General features: G+C 60.5%; 7 protein-coding genes across 7 annotated transcripts; 1 reads left to right on the top strand and 6 right to left on the bottom strand.

Moving 5' to 3' along the window:
- Window positions 1-46: 46 nt before the first annotated feature.
- On the bottom strand, window positions 47-2,639 carry RHTO_07410 (F-box domain, Skp2-like domain containing protein; the record flags this gene model as incomplete). The annotated part of the gene is made up of 2 exons (XM_016421066.1): window positions 47-1,198; window positions 1,431-2,639. The coding sequence occupies 2 exons, from the start codon at window positions 2,637-2,639 to the stop codon at window positions 47-49; spliced, it is 2,361 nt and encodes a 786-aa protein (XP_016274187.1).
- A 373-nt stretch (window positions 2,640-3,012) lies between these two features.
- RHTO_07411 (uncharacterized protein) lies at window positions 3,013-4,122 on the bottom strand (the record flags this gene model as incomplete). Its single annotated transcript, XM_016421067.1, has 2 exons — window positions 3,013-3,739; window positions 3,815-4,122. The coding sequence occupies 2 exons, from the start codon at window positions 4,120-4,122 to the stop codon at window positions 3,013-3,015; spliced, it is 1,035 nt and encodes a 344-aa protein (XP_016274188.1).
- A 264-nt stretch (window positions 4,123-4,386) lies between these two features.
- Window positions 4,387-5,526, bottom strand: RHTO_07412 (uncharacterized protein; the record flags this gene model as incomplete). Its single annotated transcript, XM_016421068.1, has 1 exon — window positions 4,387-5,526. One exon carries the CDS (start codon window positions 5,524-5,526, stop codon window positions 4,387-4,389), a length of 1,140 nt encoding a protein of 379 aa, XP_016274189.1.
- A 394-nt stretch (window positions 5,527-5,920) lies between these two features.
- On the bottom strand, window positions 5,921-8,026 carry RHTO_07413 (type A von Willebrand factor domain containing protein; the record flags this gene model as incomplete). Its single annotated transcript, XM_016421069.1, has 9 exons — window positions 5,921-5,974; window positions 6,060-6,398; window positions 6,455-6,538; window positions 6,620-6,925; window positions 7,029-7,320; window positions 7,379-7,399; window positions 7,503-7,600; window positions 7,758-7,777; window positions 7,867-8,026. 9 exons carry the CDS (start codon window positions 8,024-8,026, stop codon window positions 5,921-5,923), a joined length of 1,374 nt encoding a protein of 457 aa, XP_016274190.1.
- A 170-nt stretch (window positions 8,027-8,196) lies between these two features.
- On the bottom strand, window positions 8,197-11,384 carry RHTO_07414 (mitochondrial Rho 1; the record flags this gene model as incomplete). Its single annotated transcript, XM_016421070.1, has 12 exons — window positions 8,197-8,470; window positions 8,532-8,667; window positions 8,703-8,784; window positions 8,864-8,995; window positions 9,057-9,651; window positions 9,757-9,990; window positions 10,050-10,495; window positions 10,554-10,591; window positions 10,675-10,824; window positions 10,905-10,970; window positions 11,075-11,181; window positions 11,311-11,384. The coding sequence occupies 12 exons, from the start codon at window positions 11,382-11,384 to the stop codon at window positions 8,197-8,199; spliced, it is 2,334 nt and encodes a 777-aa protein (XP_016274191.1).
- Window positions 11,385-11,711: 327 nt separating this feature from the next.
- On the top strand, window positions 11,712-12,136 carry RHTO_07415 (protein of Uncharacterized protein family UPF0390; the record flags this gene model as incomplete). The annotated part of the gene is made up of 3 exons (XM_016421071.1): window positions 11,712-11,808; window positions 11,879-11,934; window positions 12,005-12,136. The coding sequence occupies 3 exons, from the start codon at window positions 11,712-11,714 to the stop codon at window positions 12,134-12,136; spliced, it is 285 nt and encodes a 94-aa protein (XP_016274192.1).
- Window positions 12,137-12,474: 338 nt separating this feature from the next.
- Window positions 12,475-15,135, bottom strand: RHTO_07416 ((1-4)-beta-mannan endohydrolase; the record flags this gene model as incomplete). Its single annotated transcript, XM_016421072.1, has 16 exons — window positions 12,475-12,613; window positions 12,723-12,879; window positions 12,936-13,008; window positions 13,068-13,132; window positions 13,192-13,212; window positions 13,291-13,386; window positions 13,447-13,549; window positions 13,610-13,708; window positions 13,769-13,778; window positions 13,839-13,915; window positions 13,978-14,112; window positions 14,184-14,234; window positions 14,347-14,447; window positions 14,562-14,695; window positions 14,760-14,840; window positions 14,906-15,135. The coding sequence occupies 16 exons, from the start codon at window positions 15,133-15,135 to the stop codon at window positions 12,475-12,477; spliced, it is 1,572 nt and encodes a 523-aa protein (XP_016274193.1).
- Window positions 15,136-15,685: the final 550 nt, after the last annotated feature.

Below are 15,685 nucleotides of genomic sequence, written 5' to 3' on the forward strand. Positions count from 1 at the left end.
TCGAATAGTTGCACGAGTATGGCTCGTCCTACAGCCATGCGAGAGTCTAGTCCTTCCCAAACACGCCGCTCCAATCAACCTCCTTGACCGTATTCGGAATCAGCTCGTCCAACACGCCGTGAGCCCGCAAGTCTTGCACGATATGCTGCCAGAACTCGCCATCCTCTTCGCGCTGTCTCGGATTGGCGAGCGGCGGCAAGGCAAACGAGAGGGCGACTTGTTGTGGACGAGGTAGGTAGCGGACAATCTCGAGGATGTGGGTGACGGTGGCAGTCGAGTCTCGCACTATATCCGCCTCAAGCGTGCGGTGGTCGCCCGTCCATGCGGCCTCGTTGCGAGTGGTTGCAAAGTTGCGCAGGACGAAAGTCACGGCCTTGAGCTTGGAAAGCATCGAGAATGTGAGCGTAGGCAGCCAGTCGTCGGGACCGGTGTCGGTCAAGTGGCAGTCGATCTTGAGGTGCGTAAGGGTGCCCCTGAGGGACATGACGAGGTTGCCGGCGTAGGAGTTGCAGCTGCCAATGACAAGACTTGTGATTCGGGGTGTCGAGTCTTTGCGCAGCAGCATGTGGCATTCGACATCCTGCAGTCTCAAGTCGCGGAGGTTTGGCGCGGATTTGAAGAGGTTCTCGTTGAACAGGATGTTGTGCGTACTCAAGGTGTGCAGGCGAGGGTTCGATGCCGGCAGATCGAGCGTGTAGTGGTTGGGGTCGCGGATGTTGCAGGTCACGACGGTTTCGACGGCGGGGAGGCGTACGAGCGCGCTGTGAACGAGGGCGAAGTCGGTAGGCCACATCATCGCCGGATATGTCCTCTCGACGCCGTTTGGCGGCGTGACAACGAAGGTGCGGACGAGAGCGCACAGTTCGGGGTCCGCTGCGAGGGTCCGCAACTGCCGCCTCGTCCGTTCCTCCAGGTCCCAGCATGCCGAGGAGTACGACGTCGACGCCGCTTCGTGCTTGTACTCGCTCTGGTACGGCTCGAGGACGTTGCGGCACTCGGCGACGATCGTCCGCCAGACGATGGGTCGCGCCAAACGCGCAAACGCCCGCGACGCCGCGCAGCAGGCGGCCAGCGCATCGGCGTTCCCTCCTTCGTCGTACAGGATCTCCAGAATCCCCTCGACGAGCTCGAGCGGGAGTGTGGGCGGCCGAGAAGGCGGCGAGTCGATGAGGGGTAAAGGCGCGGGAGAGGTGTTGGGCTGTTCGCTTCGGTGCCGGGGAGCTTCAGGATGCGTAGAGCGGGTCGTACGAGCAGTTCTGGCCGTGTCTAGCGGTGAACGAGTGGAGCGACGAGGTGAAAAGGCGACGGAAAGCACTTGAATCTCGTCAATACAAACGCGGGCTAATGGAACGATCACAATCTGGTCTCCATCGTTGCACTCGCTCGTCTATGCCTCATCCGTCCTTCCCAAACACGCCGCTCCAGTCTACATCCCTGACCGTGACGGGCAGCAACTCGTCCCACGACCCGTCGGCGCGCATCTCCCGTAAAACGTCCGCCCACAACGCGTTGTGCTTCTCGCGCAGGCGTGGATCCGCCAACTGCGGCAGCTTGAGAGCCAGTGTGACTTGCTGACAGCGAGGGAGGTGGCTGAGGAAGCGGAGGATGACCGGGAGGTCGGCGATGTCGCGGATTGACGGGGCCAAGCACGGGCTGTAGAACCTCTTCCGCTCCATCTCCTCGTTCTCGACCCGCTGGTGTAAGTCATCGCCACCGCGAAGGACGACCGTGATGTGTGTGAGCTCGCTGCACATGCGCAGTGCGAAGCTCGACAGGAATTCCGCGGTAGAGGACCCATACGTGACGCAGTCGAGCTCGAGGCGGGTGAGCGTCCGGTCGAACGAGCCAAGAATCCCGTCGATATCGTAGATGCCTTGGCGGATCGTAAGAGTCGTAACGGGAGGTGCGGTAGGTCGCAAGTCTTGTGGGCAGATGCAATCGTCGATGTAGAGGTGTCGGAGCTTGGGGAAGCAGTCGGTGAAGCCAGAGCCGATTGGAAGTGTTGGTAGGCGCAAGGTATGGAGGTGCGGGTTACGTGCTGGCAAGCGCAGGTCGTAGCCATCCCGGCTGAAAATGGCGCCGATGCGGACGGTTTCGACAGCTTGGAGGCGCAGGAGTGCGTCTTGCAGTAGGGCGATGTCGTGGGGCCACAGCAGTGCAGTATTGACCCTGTCGACGCCGTTCGGATCCGCCATGGTGAAGTGCCGGACGAAGGCGCCGAGTTCGACGTTGTCCGCGAGAAGTCGCAATTGCCGCCGCGTCCGCTCCGCGAGATCCCAACTCTCGGCTGAGAACCATGGCAGGTGCGCCTGCGACTCGTAGTCCTCCATGTACGGATTGACGGCGTTTTGGCATTCTACGACGACCGTCCGCCAGAGAATCGGCTTTGCGACGTTCGCAAACGCCCGCGACGCCGCGCAGCAGGCGGCTAGCGTCCCGGCATGCCCTCCTGCGTCGTACAGGACCTCGAGAATCTCCTTGACGAGCTCGAGCGGGAGTGTCGGCGGGAGGCGAGCGTGTTGAGTGAGGGGGAGAGATGAGGGTTTGCGACGGCGAGGAGGGCGGTTCGTGTTGAGGTCCAGGTCTTGTATGCGTCCTGAGCGACGCGTAGAGCCAACGACACGGTCTGCGCGAGCCATTCGGGCGGAGTGAGTGAACGGGAGGGAGGAACGAGGACGAATACAAAGTCGAGGCAATACAACCCGAGTGTATTCGAGCGATTACAACTTGCTTCCGGCTCACGTAGGTACGAGAGCCAGTCGTTGAGACTCTAACCTCCTTTTGCAAGCTTTTGTAGCGAGAAATGGAAGATTCGAGGTGCGCAGCTATCGAGGTGAGCGAGCCAACGACGATTGGGAAGGTCGACTCGAAGACGGCCCGTTGCGTCTGCCACGGCTGCAAACGCCCTGAGAGCTGCTCCTACAGAAACGCTGAGGTATCTACCTCCTTCACGGTCCCCGGAACCATCTGAGGCCACTCCCCCAACTCACGCAAGTCCGCAAAGACTCTCCTTCAAAACTCCTTGTCGCGACTCATCAGGTGTAGCGGTTCCAGCGGCGGCAGTCTGAGCGTGAGCTTGACTTGCTCTTTACGCAGGAGTGTCGCGACGAGCGCCATCAAGCGGCGGACGATGTTGTGCGCGGCGCGGCGTTTGCTGGGATGAGGGATACTCGGGTAGGTTGTCGTGCTGAGGGTGTTCAGGGCCGTAGCGCCGTATCGAAGCGTGATTGTCAGGTTCTTGAGGCTGTCGAGGCACTCAAGAAAGTCCATCGTGGGAGGGTCGGGTCGGTAGAAGAAGTCGAGGTGCAGGTTGTGCAGCGGAGCAAACGGTGCGAGGTTGTCGCCGAGACCCTCATGCGGCCGCGCAAGGAGGGTGAGAGACTGTACATTGTTGAGTGACCGTCCCGTGTAGCCAGGCATGCGCCTTCCGACCGCATCCGCCGGTCGAGTCTTGTTTCGTGCCCGATTGACGGGGAGATCCTGCAAGATATGATGAGCCCATGCTGGTCCGGTCCAGTGCAAGGCAATCAGGTTGTTGAGTCGCGGCTGGGAGAGTGTTCCAAAGTTCAAGACGTGCCGGGGATGAAGAAACGTTGACCAGCGGCCCATCTCCCACCAGTACTCGTAAGCCGGACCGGCGCAGAAGACGACGGGTACGCCGCACAGCTCAGGAGTGACAGAAAAGGTGATGCGGCGGTAACGAGGTGATAAGGTGAAGTACTTCGTTTCTTCTCGGAGGCTGAGGAGTCACGCCAGCGACGCATCCGTCAGCCGAACACAAACGACCTCGCTGCTGGAGTCTAAGGAATGACACGTGGTATGAGAGCGGTAGAGGTAGATGCCCTGGACCGGCTCAAGCTCGAGCGCAAGCGTGAAGATCTGGTCGAGGAGGAGTTGCGCCTCCGCTCGAAACGCGCGGGAGACGAGGCAGAACCGGGCAAGCTGTGGCGCCAGGCCGTCTTCTCGGCGCTCTGCGGCATACGCGATGATGGGTCGGTACAGCTCGAAGGGTAACCACGCAGGGCGAGGTGCGTTGGTGACGGGTTTGGCTTTGGCAGGAATGCGGGCGGGAGGAGGAGCTGGGCGCAGAAGCTCTCGAAGCAGACTCAAGAGAGCACCCATGATGACGCGAGGGACGCCTCCGGAGCGAGAGCGATGTGAGGGAGAAGGAGAAAGAGAGGAGCGTTCGACGCATTGTTCTTCGAGCCGGACGAGATTGCGACGGCGGCCGTTGCTCCACTTGTTCGTGCCCAGAGACGCTTCTCATCGCTATTCTTGCCCTTCAGCTCACTCTGCAGGAAGAAGAAGCTTGCTCGCACTGCGAAGGTCAACTCGAGGAGGCAAAGCTGTCGGGTTCTCTACGCCCTCTACGCCTTGATATGCCCGCTACAGCAGCGCCAAGATATCCACCTCCCTGACCGTCTTTGGCACCATCCTCGGCCACTCGCCTGCAAGATACATGTCCTCCAGCACGTCGCGCCAAAAGGCCTTGTCTGCGCGCCTGAGCACGACCGGCTCGAGGCACGCGAGGTCGAGAACCAGTATGACTTGCGCTGGACGAGGAAGTGTTGCCGCGCACTTGAGCATGATCCGAATACGCCGCTTTCCCACATTGAGATGTCGTGGACGAGGGTAGTGGGCCGTCCCAAGCTCGTTCCGGCTCGTGCTATCATGGCGCAGGGTGAAGGTCAAACGCTCGAGATTCTTCAAGCACTGGAGAGTGTCGAAGAAGTAGATGTCGCAATCGTAATCGAGGGTGAGGAGGGCAACGTTTGCGAAGGGGCGGAGATTCGTGCCGTAACCTTGATGAGGTCGAGAGAGTAGCGTAATAGAGTAGACGTGGGGATACTCAGCCGCACTGGCTATTGACCAATGAGGGGCGGTCTCCGGCAAATCACTCAGAGTGAGGCTGACTGGACGACCCTCCAATTGCCAGTCAAACAGATAACGCGTGACTCTGAACAGGCCGCGCATATCGACATGCAGCGGATACTGGATATTGCGCATAGCGCGCGGAAACGCGTGCGCATCGTCCCAGCAGAGATTGGGGGACTCGGTCCGCGACTCACCAACCGCCTGTATGACGAGTCGTCGTACCCGTGGTCCCGGAACCCTGTAGTAGTAAAGCCATCGTAACCGTTCAAGGTGTGCCAGGGCCTCCTGCGAGAAGCCGACACAGTTGAATCCGTCAGGCCGATCGTAGCCATCCGTACATATCCTATGGGCGCGCTCTGATGGGAGCGAGATAGGCTCCACCTCAAGCACAAGCGTGAAGATCTCCTCAAGCAGTGGCTGAGCCTCCGCCCTAAACGCCCGGCAAACGAGGCAGAACCGCGCGAGATCTCCCGCAAGACTGTCGACGCGTTCTGCGGCAACGAGGTGGATGATGGTGATGAGGAGCTCGACGGGTAGTCGGGCGGGGCGAGGAGGGTTGAGAGCGAAAGGGGAGATGGTGGGTGCGATGTAACGGGAGCGGGAGGGAGAAGCGGGAGTGCGCGAGCTAGGCGAGCTGTGCGAAGAACCCATCGTAGCTGGAGTCTAGCGAGCAGCTGTATCGTCGGGCGGAGAGAAGGTGAGCAAGAGCGGGGAAGAGAGGCAAGGACGCGCGACGTACCTTGAGCGGACCAAACCTCGACAACGCGTCCTCCTGCCCCGGCAACTCCCCATACCGGCGACGATTGATCAAGACGTTGCGATTGCAGAGCAGAGCGAGAGGGTATAAACACGTCCCAAGAGAAAGTCGAGTGGAGACAGGCAAAACAGTGCGAGCGAGATAGGCGCGAGGTGGAAAATGCGAAGGCGTGGAAGGTATGCGGCGAGGATAACGCTCGACAGCGTGCGATCGTGAGCAAGACAGGTGCGAGTGGCGTGAGTAACAGGAGAACCGAGAAGGGGGCGCGGCGAGGAGCGGATGCGCTCGCTACGCTCGAGGCGGAGCGGTGCGCCATGCCGAGGCGACGGTGATGCGCTTCGCCTGCAGCAAGGGAAAAGGCAGCGAATCAGCAACGAGTCTCCTCTGAAAGCTCGAACGGCTGAAACTGCGCAAACCGGCGACGCACCTGTTCCAAGCTGATCCCAGCAAACTTGAGCTCGACGCTCTGCGCCAACTTGTCCACCTCGTCCTCCGACATCGACGGCTGATTCTCATGCCCAATCCCAAGCGGTGCATCCGCGACGCTAAGTCCGGAACTCGCCGCGAAAGGCTTGAACTCGGAGATGACGCGTCGAGGAGGGGATGAGGGCGAGGTCGAGAGCGAGGAGGAGGTCGAGGTCGGGTGTGAGCCTGGTCGTGGAGGGAGAGTCGGGTAAAGGACGGAAGAGGCGCCGGGGATGGAGCGCGCGAAGGAGGAGTTGTAACGGGATTGGAGGTACTTCTCTGTGAAGCGGGAGCCGCGTATCTGGTCACTGGCGTCGTCAGCGTTCGCGAGCAGCGAGCTCAGAGGAGTGAACGCACCTTCTGCAGTTGAGGCTTGGCGGCCTCGAGACTGGGCGCCTCGACAAAGACCCGGACGTTATGCCGCGACTCCTCCGTTTCCCGCTGCGAGCCATCACACGAGACCCGATCAGCACTGCGGTCCGTCAGGACGTTGGCGGACTCCGGAGGAAATGAGTGACTCACGTGGATGCTCTCGAACTTGAGCTGCTTCGTCTCCTCGCCCCTCAGCAACAACCTCTCATGCAGCTCCCTTGCGACATCATCAACCGTCTGCATGCCCGCATGAATCCTCTCCGCGACGGCATTCCCGACCTCCTGGATGAGACGCTCCATCTCGAGGTGTTCGAGGGCGGATCCGACGATGACGTGAGAGAGGAGGTCGGCGGTCGTGAGGGGGACGAGGAGGGCGGAGGTGACGACTGTGAAGGCGTTGAAGAGGTCGAGGCCGTATTGGTAGCCGGAGAGTGCGGGTTCGCAGGCGACGACGAACTGCAACGGTGAGTCGTCAGTTATACTCGCCAATCACGACCATCGCGCTTGCGCCAGCTTCGCCCACGTGTAGTGCGAGACGATCCATGCGAGACTAACGCACCAAGGGGATGCCTGCCGCGGCCATCTGCCTGCACAGTACCAGCGGATCCTCCCCATCCGGTCCGCCTTGAGGGAACCCATCCCCATACTCTCCAATCCCATGACACGGCGCATCGGCAATCAAGACGCACATCTTCGCTGCGTCGGGGCGCCAGTCGAGGTCGAGCGCGGCGCGGATGCCGGCTGTGACGGCTTCGGGTCCGTCGCCGCCACCTGAGGCGTAGAGCGACTTGAGCTGCTCTTTCATTGTCGGGACGGAGGAGGTGAAGGGGAAGGACTTGGTGACGTAGGAGCTGCGGATACTGCGCTGTCAGCTGGATTGGAGCGAAAGGAAGGGGAGACGCGGCGCACTTGTCCTGCGGAGGGTAGTCGCTGCAAGAGAAGGTGTGTCAGCTAACCAGCTAGCCCACAAGTCGTTCCCGTCCCTCCTCGAGACTCTTAGTACGACACGGCTGAGCGAGCAAGACGGACGCACCGGTACCCGATCAATCCGATCCTGAGGCAGTCAGCCGAAGGGAGGTGACCGGACTGGACGATGTTCTCGCAGATGACCTCGATGTTCTTGGTCGCGCTCTGTTTCGCATCGTCGTCACATTCACGTCGAGTATTTGGCGCAAGGAAGAGAGCGAGGGTGAGGATGTTCGTGACAAGTGGGGGTCAGGAGGAGGACGAGGTCAGCATCGCTTCGAGCGGCTCGATGCATGGCGAGAGCGCAGGACAGCACACTCACCGCAATGTACGATCCCATCGCTGCGATCCACACGCACGCGAGCCGCGAGAAGCGAGTTGGTGAGCTCATCGGGACTTCGCTCAACGAGAACGAGGGGAAGAGAACGCACAGCCAGTGCAGTCGAGGATGAAGACGAGGTCGAGCAGCGTGCTGTTCCTCGGCTGGTGCGCTGCAAACGCTGGCTGTCCCCCTCCTCCTCCTCCTGCTCCTTGCTGTCCGAACGGGACAGTGTCGATGCCGCCCAGCGCGGCGAGCATCTCTGCGTTCATGACGGGCGAGTTCGTAGCGTGACAGTCACAGCGAGCAGCGCACAAAGCCACACGAAGCGAGAGACGAAGCGAGGTGAAGAAGAACAAGGGAAAAAGGACCCGCTCACTCCTCTCGAAGCATGCATCCACCCAAACGAGCGCAGGGAATGGTGAGTTGCAACGACAGCAGATTACCGCACCAGCGACCCGAGCCAGCCGATCAGCCCTTTGCTCGCGCCGCCAATAACTCCCGCCGTTCCTCCTCCGCCGCCGCCAGATCCAGCTGACGCCCCTCCTCCTGCTGCGTGCGTGACGATCCGTGCGCGTGTCCACCACACTAGTCCGACAGCGACCGTCGCAGTCAGACCGGCCGACGCATACAGGTAGAACTGCGTCCGTGTGACGGGGAAGCCGAGGAGCGACGAAGCCGACGACCGGTCGGGTCCGTACGGCAGCGCAGAGAGGCTGCGCGTAGTCAACCGGGTCAGCAGATGTCTTGAGTCTGGAATAGGACTGTGAAACGCACGGGTGGATCGCTATCCGCACAATCGTGTGGTACAAGTCCGCCAACTCGCCGCGCTTGACGGAGACCGCCAGCGGGACTCGCAGCGAGAGCTTGCGGCAGTACGTGTCGGGCTGGACCTCGTGACGCTGCCGGACGACTACGTTAGCGCAAGAAGCAATGGTGAGGGCGGACGAGGACGCGCCTGCTGCGCAAGGTCGAGGTCGCTCTTGGTCGCGACAAAGATGGTCGGGATGTCGTCAAGCTTGTATTGTTGCTGTACGACGGCGAGCTACACTGTCAGCGCCTTCTACGGACAGCAGGCACGGCGGCGCAGGAGGACTCGTCCGACGCACCCGCAAATTCGAGACGTAGCTAAACGAGTTCGTATCGCTCGAGTCGTACACGAACACCAGCACGTCCGCCAGCTCAAGCTTCTTCTTGCTACGCAGGACCTCGGACTCGTACGTCGAGCCGAACTCTTGTAGCTGGCAGCGAGAAGCGCGGTCAGCTCGTCGTGTCTCAGGGAGTGAAGATAATGCCACGCACCACAAGATACCGCTCGCCGCCTCCTTCCTCGACACAATTGACCACGCTTTTCCCCTTCCCTCGTCCGCTACTTAGCGCGCCGCGCAAAGTCCTCGCTCCGCCCGCACCCTCCAGCACCTCTCCTCCCGCAAAGCCCTCGACACCTCCCGCAGTTGCCCCAGTCTTCCGAGGCCACGTAGCCGCCTTCCCCCTCACCGCTCCCCCTACAGCCGCAGCAAGACCCTCCTCATCCTCCCCGAAGCCCTTCCCGACGAACGCCCTCAGCAAGCTTGTCTTCCCGCTTCCTGCCGCGCCGAGCACGTACGCAAGGAAGACGTTGCGTTCGACTGGAGTGCCTTTTCGGCGTGAGGGTCGGCGGGGCTTGGTTATTTGAAGGGCGGAGGTGGTCGGGAGGAGTTGGTAAGAGGGGGAGGAGTCGCGGGCGGATGTGGAGGAGGTCGACGAGAACGGGTTGCGGCGGGAGGAGGTGGAGGCGGAGGGTGAGGGCGTGGGTGGGTAGGAAGAGGAGGAGAACGAGGATGAGGCAGACGAGTGTGGGTAACCGAGGTAGGCGAGGTACGAGAGCGTTACACGCGGTTCGAGGAGGGTCGTCATGCTACGGGACGACGATAGAAGGTCAGTCGCAAGTTCAGAGCAGCGCAGAGTCAGCGATCACGCAAAGCGATTGACCAGCTCGAAAGACCAGAATCTCGCGACTCACGACCATTGCGCCAACCACCCCTGCAGCGTGACCGCCCCCTCGGGCGTTGTCAACGTCGTCTCCGGAAAGCCTCCCGCAGCCCAAGGGTTCCCCGGACTCGTCGAGAACAGGTTGTCGAGTTCCGAAGGCGAGAGCGCCCCGTCGCGGTCTTGGTCGAACAGCTCGAAGATGTCGGTGAAGAATTGGTAGCCGCGCGGGGAGAGCTCGGCTGTGCAGTCGCTGGGGATGTCGAATCTGCGGCGCACAACATGTGAGCGCTCCAAGAGACCGGACGAAAGGGGAAGGGGACGCACCGAGGGTAAAGGAACTCTTCCCGCAGCATAAGGTCTTCGCCGTACCCGAAGCACCTAAGCGCCTTCCACGTTGTCTCGAGCCGTCCCTTCTGGATGAAGTATGTATGCAGCGCGAGCCAGCCCTCCTCATTCAGCCCGCCCTCCTCGACTCCGCTTCCGTCCGTCATCTCCTCGACAACCTCCTTGACGCCCTCGATCTCCCTGCTCTGCAACGGCGCATCGAAGACAAGGCGCTGGAAATCGTTCAGCTCGTCGGGCGAGAGGAGGCCATCTTTGTCCGCGTCGACGAGGCGGAAGATGCGCGAGAGGGCGGCGACAGCAGCAGGTTTAAGGGTGTGCTGGCGGGTGTCGTAGAGCGGTGCGGTGGGATGAAGGACAGCGTTCTGGGCGAAGAAGAAGACTTCCGAGATGTTGAGAGGGAGGAGGGCGGAACACTCGACGCAGGTCTGCGGTGGAAGGTCTGTCAGCGGCATGCCAAGCAATCGGGGGGTTCACCCGACGCACCTCGACCTCCTTGTACTCCTGCATGATCGGCACGATCTCTGCAAGGCGCAAGTCATGGTTCAGCAAGCCAGTCCTGGACGAGCGTTTCACGAGACAGCGTTGCGGGGGGCTTGCGACTTACCATCCTCGAGTGCTTGGTTCGTCACTTGCCCTTCTCGCAGGTCAATCTTATTGCCGATGAGGATAACGGGGACGTTGACGCCGAGCGAGCGGATCGTCGGCAGCCAGTAGGTTGGGACGCGGTCGAAGGAGTTGGGGTTGTCAATGGAGTCTGCGCATCGATCAACACGAATCCTCAGCATGTTACGTCTACCGAGCGGAAGCGAACAAGCTAGCTGGCGCAGGACGCACAGACGATAGCGACGACATGCGCTTTCCGGATCTCGTTGACAAGGTGGCTCCTATCTTCTGGTCGGGCTGTGAGTGCGTTGAAGAGCAGCCACAAGAAGTGTCAGTCCATGCAGTACAACAACCAAGAACGACACCTTGAGCGATGCCGAGGGCCAACGCAATCCACTCACGCGAAGTATCGATGATGACGGTCGTCACGTTGTGGCCTGGCGTGACGGCGGGCGGGATGGTGACTTCAGGAAGGACTGTCCGCGGTGCTAGGCGGACGAACGACTCCCTTTCAGCGGTCGAAGCGGGCGAGAGGGGTGTTGGCGAAGTGGGGGGGTGCGCGACGTTGCAAAGAGTCAGCGCGCGCTGGTCTCGCCTGTATATACGTCTACACGGTCAGATGAGAGCATCTACGCACTTGATCAAGGCGGAGATGATGGAGCTCTTGCCGACACCCTCATCGCCGACCAGGCAAACCCTCACATCCCGCATCGCAGCTTGTTCCGACGCTTCGAGCGGGTCAGATTCGATGTGTATAGCCGTATAGCAGTCGGGAAGAACCCCAAGCAAGCGAATCTGAGCGGCGAGCGGTCGAGGTCGAGTCCAAGCAGGTTCCTCTTCATCGCTCTTGCTCCTCACACACGCTCAACCTCGCCTAGCCGGGTTGTAGACCAGCTTGCCGTCGTTCGAACAACCCTCTCAGATTGTCTCCCAGACCCGCCCAAGTCCCGTCGCTCCTGCTCCTCTCCTTCGACCCCCTCGCCGCCTCTCATCAAACACCCCCTCACACTCCTCGCCACCCCTTCGAGCACCCCGAAGATGCCCCAGTCGTTCAAGTCGAAGCCCCCTGCGAACGTCCACAAGGCGAAATCCTCGACGCAGAAGAAGGCGCAGCCCAAGGACCCGAAGAAGGGCGGTGAGTACCCCTCGTCTCGCTCTGGTGCCGCTTTTCGGGTGATAGCTTACTCTGTTCGAACACCATATAGCCCGGACAATCCCCCCGAAGAAGGCCAACCTCGTCACGAAGCAGCAAGTGCACCGAGTTTGTCCCTCTTCGTTCTCTTCCTCCACATCCACCAAGCTCATTTCGCTCCTTCCCGCCCCGCTCGCAGAGGACCACCTCCTCTCACGCCTCGGCTCTCGAGAAGGAGATCGCTGCGCAAGCTATGAGTCATGGGAAGTTGACGATCATGCGGAAGGCGGCGGAGGAGGTCAAGGCGAGAGAGGAGAAGGCGAAGAAGTGAGGCGCCGACAGTCTCCACACCGAGGACGGTGTTTGAAGGACGGGGACTGGTGTTGTACAGTAGCTAGACTGGCTTGTCGCGGCTCTAGTCTTTCCTTGTTGTTCTTTCTCTGCCTCGCTGCATTCGCATCTCCCCTCTTGCCCTCTCCGTCCCTCCCAGGCGAGTCGACGAGACAATGCGATGAATGCAAACAGGCGTGATATAGATCGTCTACCAGAGATCTAGCTGAAGGAGACCGCGAACCCATGCAACAAACACCCAAGACCCTGACTTCCCCTCAAACCCAGAAACCCAATAACCCAATTAACCCAGGATACACTCTAACCCAATAAGAAACTCTAGAAGACTGGTTGAGGGCATGCAACGCCCGGCATGGATGAGGGAGGCGAGCGGCCGGTTAGGCGGTAGAAGTGTTGGACGACGAGGAGGGCGTTGGATTGGTCTGCGGCGGAGTTGGGTCCTTGAGGGTAGTAGAGGCTGCGACGATGAAATCGCGTCAGTACAGAAGGACGAGAAGGAGAGCGAGGCGCAAAGGTTGCGACGAGAGGGAGGAGAGGAGGGCGAGTGCGAAAGGAATTAGACGTACGAGTACCCGTCGTTGTGCGTGACATAGTTGCAGCACTGTGCATCGTGTCCAAACACAGACCACATCATCGAGCCGAGGTACGACCCGCTCTGCTCGATCGCGCTCATGTAGGTCGGGAGCGAGACGCCTCCTCCGGCGGCGGTCCAGTCGAATTCGCCTGCGAGTCATACTCGTCAGCATCGTAGAGGATGAAGGATGCGAGGAGGGACAAACCGATCAAGAAACCCTTCTTGGCCGCCGAAGCGATCCCAAGTTCTTTCGAGAGGATATCCGTTTTGCGAGGGTACTGCGTACGACAATCTCGTCAGCACGCTCTGGAGAGTGCGAGGGGTGAGCGCGACATACTGAGTGGTCGGAAACGATGTCTATGCCTGCGACGTTGAGGCCGGCGGGAGTCGCGCCGGTCGTGTCTGCGCTCGTCCAAGCGTCAGTCTCGCCTTCAAGGGCAATTCAAGTGCGCTCGTCGCACAGTTCCAGATGCCGTTCGTGCCTGCAGACCGGTGCAGACTTCATGATCAGCTCAAAGGTCTCGCGAAGCCAAAGAGTCGAGGAGAGCAGTCGAACGCACCGTCAATGATCAGATGATTCCCATCCACCGCCTTGATAGCGCTCACGATCGCCGAAGTCCACGACGAAGGTGGCCACATCTCGGCGTTCATGTAGCCTGTTCGCGGTCCCATCAGCTCCTCGAGTGGGCAGAGTAGGCAGAGGGAGAGGGACGCACCTCCAAGCTCGTTACCTGTCTCCCAGGCGAGAATGGTCGGATCGTCCGCGTAGCGCTTCCCGTTGTAGACGTTCGTGTGCTGGAGGAACTTCTGGATATACGCCTGTTCTCAGAGGCGGTCAGCGAGGAGCGAGGTCGGAGAAGGGAACGAGGATGGACACACTTTGTAGATATTGATCGTGTTGGAGTCGGTGTAGAAGGCGGCACCTTTGTTGGCTGTCGAGGCGCCCGAGAAACCTAGGATGGAGTACTTGCCGCCGTGCTGCGAGCGGAGGAGCCGTTAGACTGGCTTCGGTGACTGCGTGAGCTCGAGTCAACATACGTAGTAATTGCTGAAGGGCAAGAAGGTCAGCCCCGGGATGGCGGTGGGAGGGAGAGAAAGGTAAACGCACTAGTTGTCCGTGAGAGGCAGGACGATCCTCAACCCATACTGTCCCGCAGCATAGATCACATAATCCCTAATATCCCACTGCTCCTCACTCACTCATCAGCGTCTACCCATCAAACCAAGGAGAAGGTCGGCGAACGCACCGCAACGTCCTGCCAGTTCCCGTTCGACAACTCCAGGTTGTAAGGATTGTTCGACCCGACTGACACGCCGCACGACATGAGGCGGACGGTGTTGGCGCCCATGGCGACGGCGATGGCGAGGGCTTCGCGGACGCGCTGCGCGATGAGATGAAGGACGGTCAGGGAGATGTTTTCAGATGGAAAGAAGCGAGAGAGAGGGGACGCACGCCTTTGTCGGTCCAGTAACCCCATGCAGGTCCCGAGTTCTCGTCCTGGCACTGCGGAAAGACGAGGAAAGAGTCAGCGAGATCCGCGAAGCTGTGCGGAGGTCTGCGCCGCCTCGATTGGAGAAGACGCCGCAAATTTCGCGCAAGGACAACTCCAACGCACCAGCCAGTAGATGTTCGGTCCCGCAATTCGGAAGTTTCCGCCGTTGAGGGTGAGTTGCTGTCCACTGCGCTTAACGAAAGTTGTAGGTTTGGGGAGGGTTCCTGCGGCGAGGCGGAAAGCGAGTCAGCCGCGAGCTTCAAGTCTCGCAGTGCGCTTAAAGACGAACTGAACGCGGAAAGCGAGTGTAAGGGGCGAAAGGGAGAACAAGGACGCACCCGTTCCAGAGATGGTGAAAGGCCCCCCGCGGTAAGTCGCCGCGCAAGCAGGTGTGGTCGTCGTACTCGTTGTTGTGGTAGTGGTCGTAGAAGGGGGTGCGGTCGTCGTTGAAGCTCGAGACGTCGTCGAGGGTCTGCAGAAAGCGCGAAAGAAAGGTCAGTCCACGGCTTCTTCATTGTACAGCGTCTTCCACTCACGTGGAAGTCGTCGACGGAGCCACGGAAGACGTCGTTGTCCGGCTAGAAGTCGTCTGAGGAGGTGGCGTCGTCGTAGGAGAGCTGGACAACCGAAGAACAATGTCTGTCGCAGCTCCTTCCTCTCACCTTCGCGTCCGCAGACTCACCTCGTCGTCGTTGTCGTGAGTGCAGTCGTCTTGGTAGAGGAAGAAGCAGCCGCCGCCAACGAAGACGCCGCCGCCTTGCTCGACGAAATCCGCTGGACAAACGGCAGCCTTACAGTCGACCGCTTCTCGAGGTCGACGACGAGCCTCCGTGCTTGCGGTCCTTCAGGCCAGGCGAATGTCGCGTCGATGCAGAGCAGGAGAACAAGCGAGAGACGGGCGAGCGACAGCATCCTTGGCCAGACCTTGCGGGACCGCTCCTCCTTGACCAGGAGACGAGCGAGCGAGAGAACGAGCGTGAGCGTGCGTGAAGGAGTACGGCGGGAACAAAGAAACGTGTGCAGCGTGCATTGCAGCTGGTTCGTTCGCAATCGCGTCTGCCAGACTTCCACCGCGATGCGAGGGTTTGCTCAATCGACGAGGTCGAGAACGAGCAGCGTGCGGAGAGCGACTCAGGGCGACACGGGCGACGACTGCGGGAGCCGCGATCCAGCCAGCCACGCACGGCATCCAAGCCGGAAGAGCGGCAGCGCATTAGCGATCGGGGACGAGCGAGCGAGAGAGAGAGAGGAGGAGGAGGAGCGAGGAGGAGAGGGTCGAGCTGAATGGGTGGCGAGCGCAATGCAGAGTGTTCTCGCAGGGTTAAGTGTGTTGCAGAGCAGACAGTTTCGAATGGCGAGCGAAAATGGCGACGAGGAAGCGACGCGGACTGAAAATGCAGTGGATGCGGGATGGACAGACTGAGGCTATAGAGACGACACGGACATCCTCTAGAACACAGAC

This window comes from Rhodotorula toruloides, assembly GCF_000320785.1.
Source record: "Rhodotorula toruloides NP11 unplaced genomic scaffold Scaffold7, whole genome shotgun sequence".
Classification (NCBI taxonomy): Eukaryota; Fungi; Basidiomycota; class Microbotryomycetes; order Sporidiobolales; family Sporidiobolaceae; genus Rhodotorula; species Rhodotorula toruloides.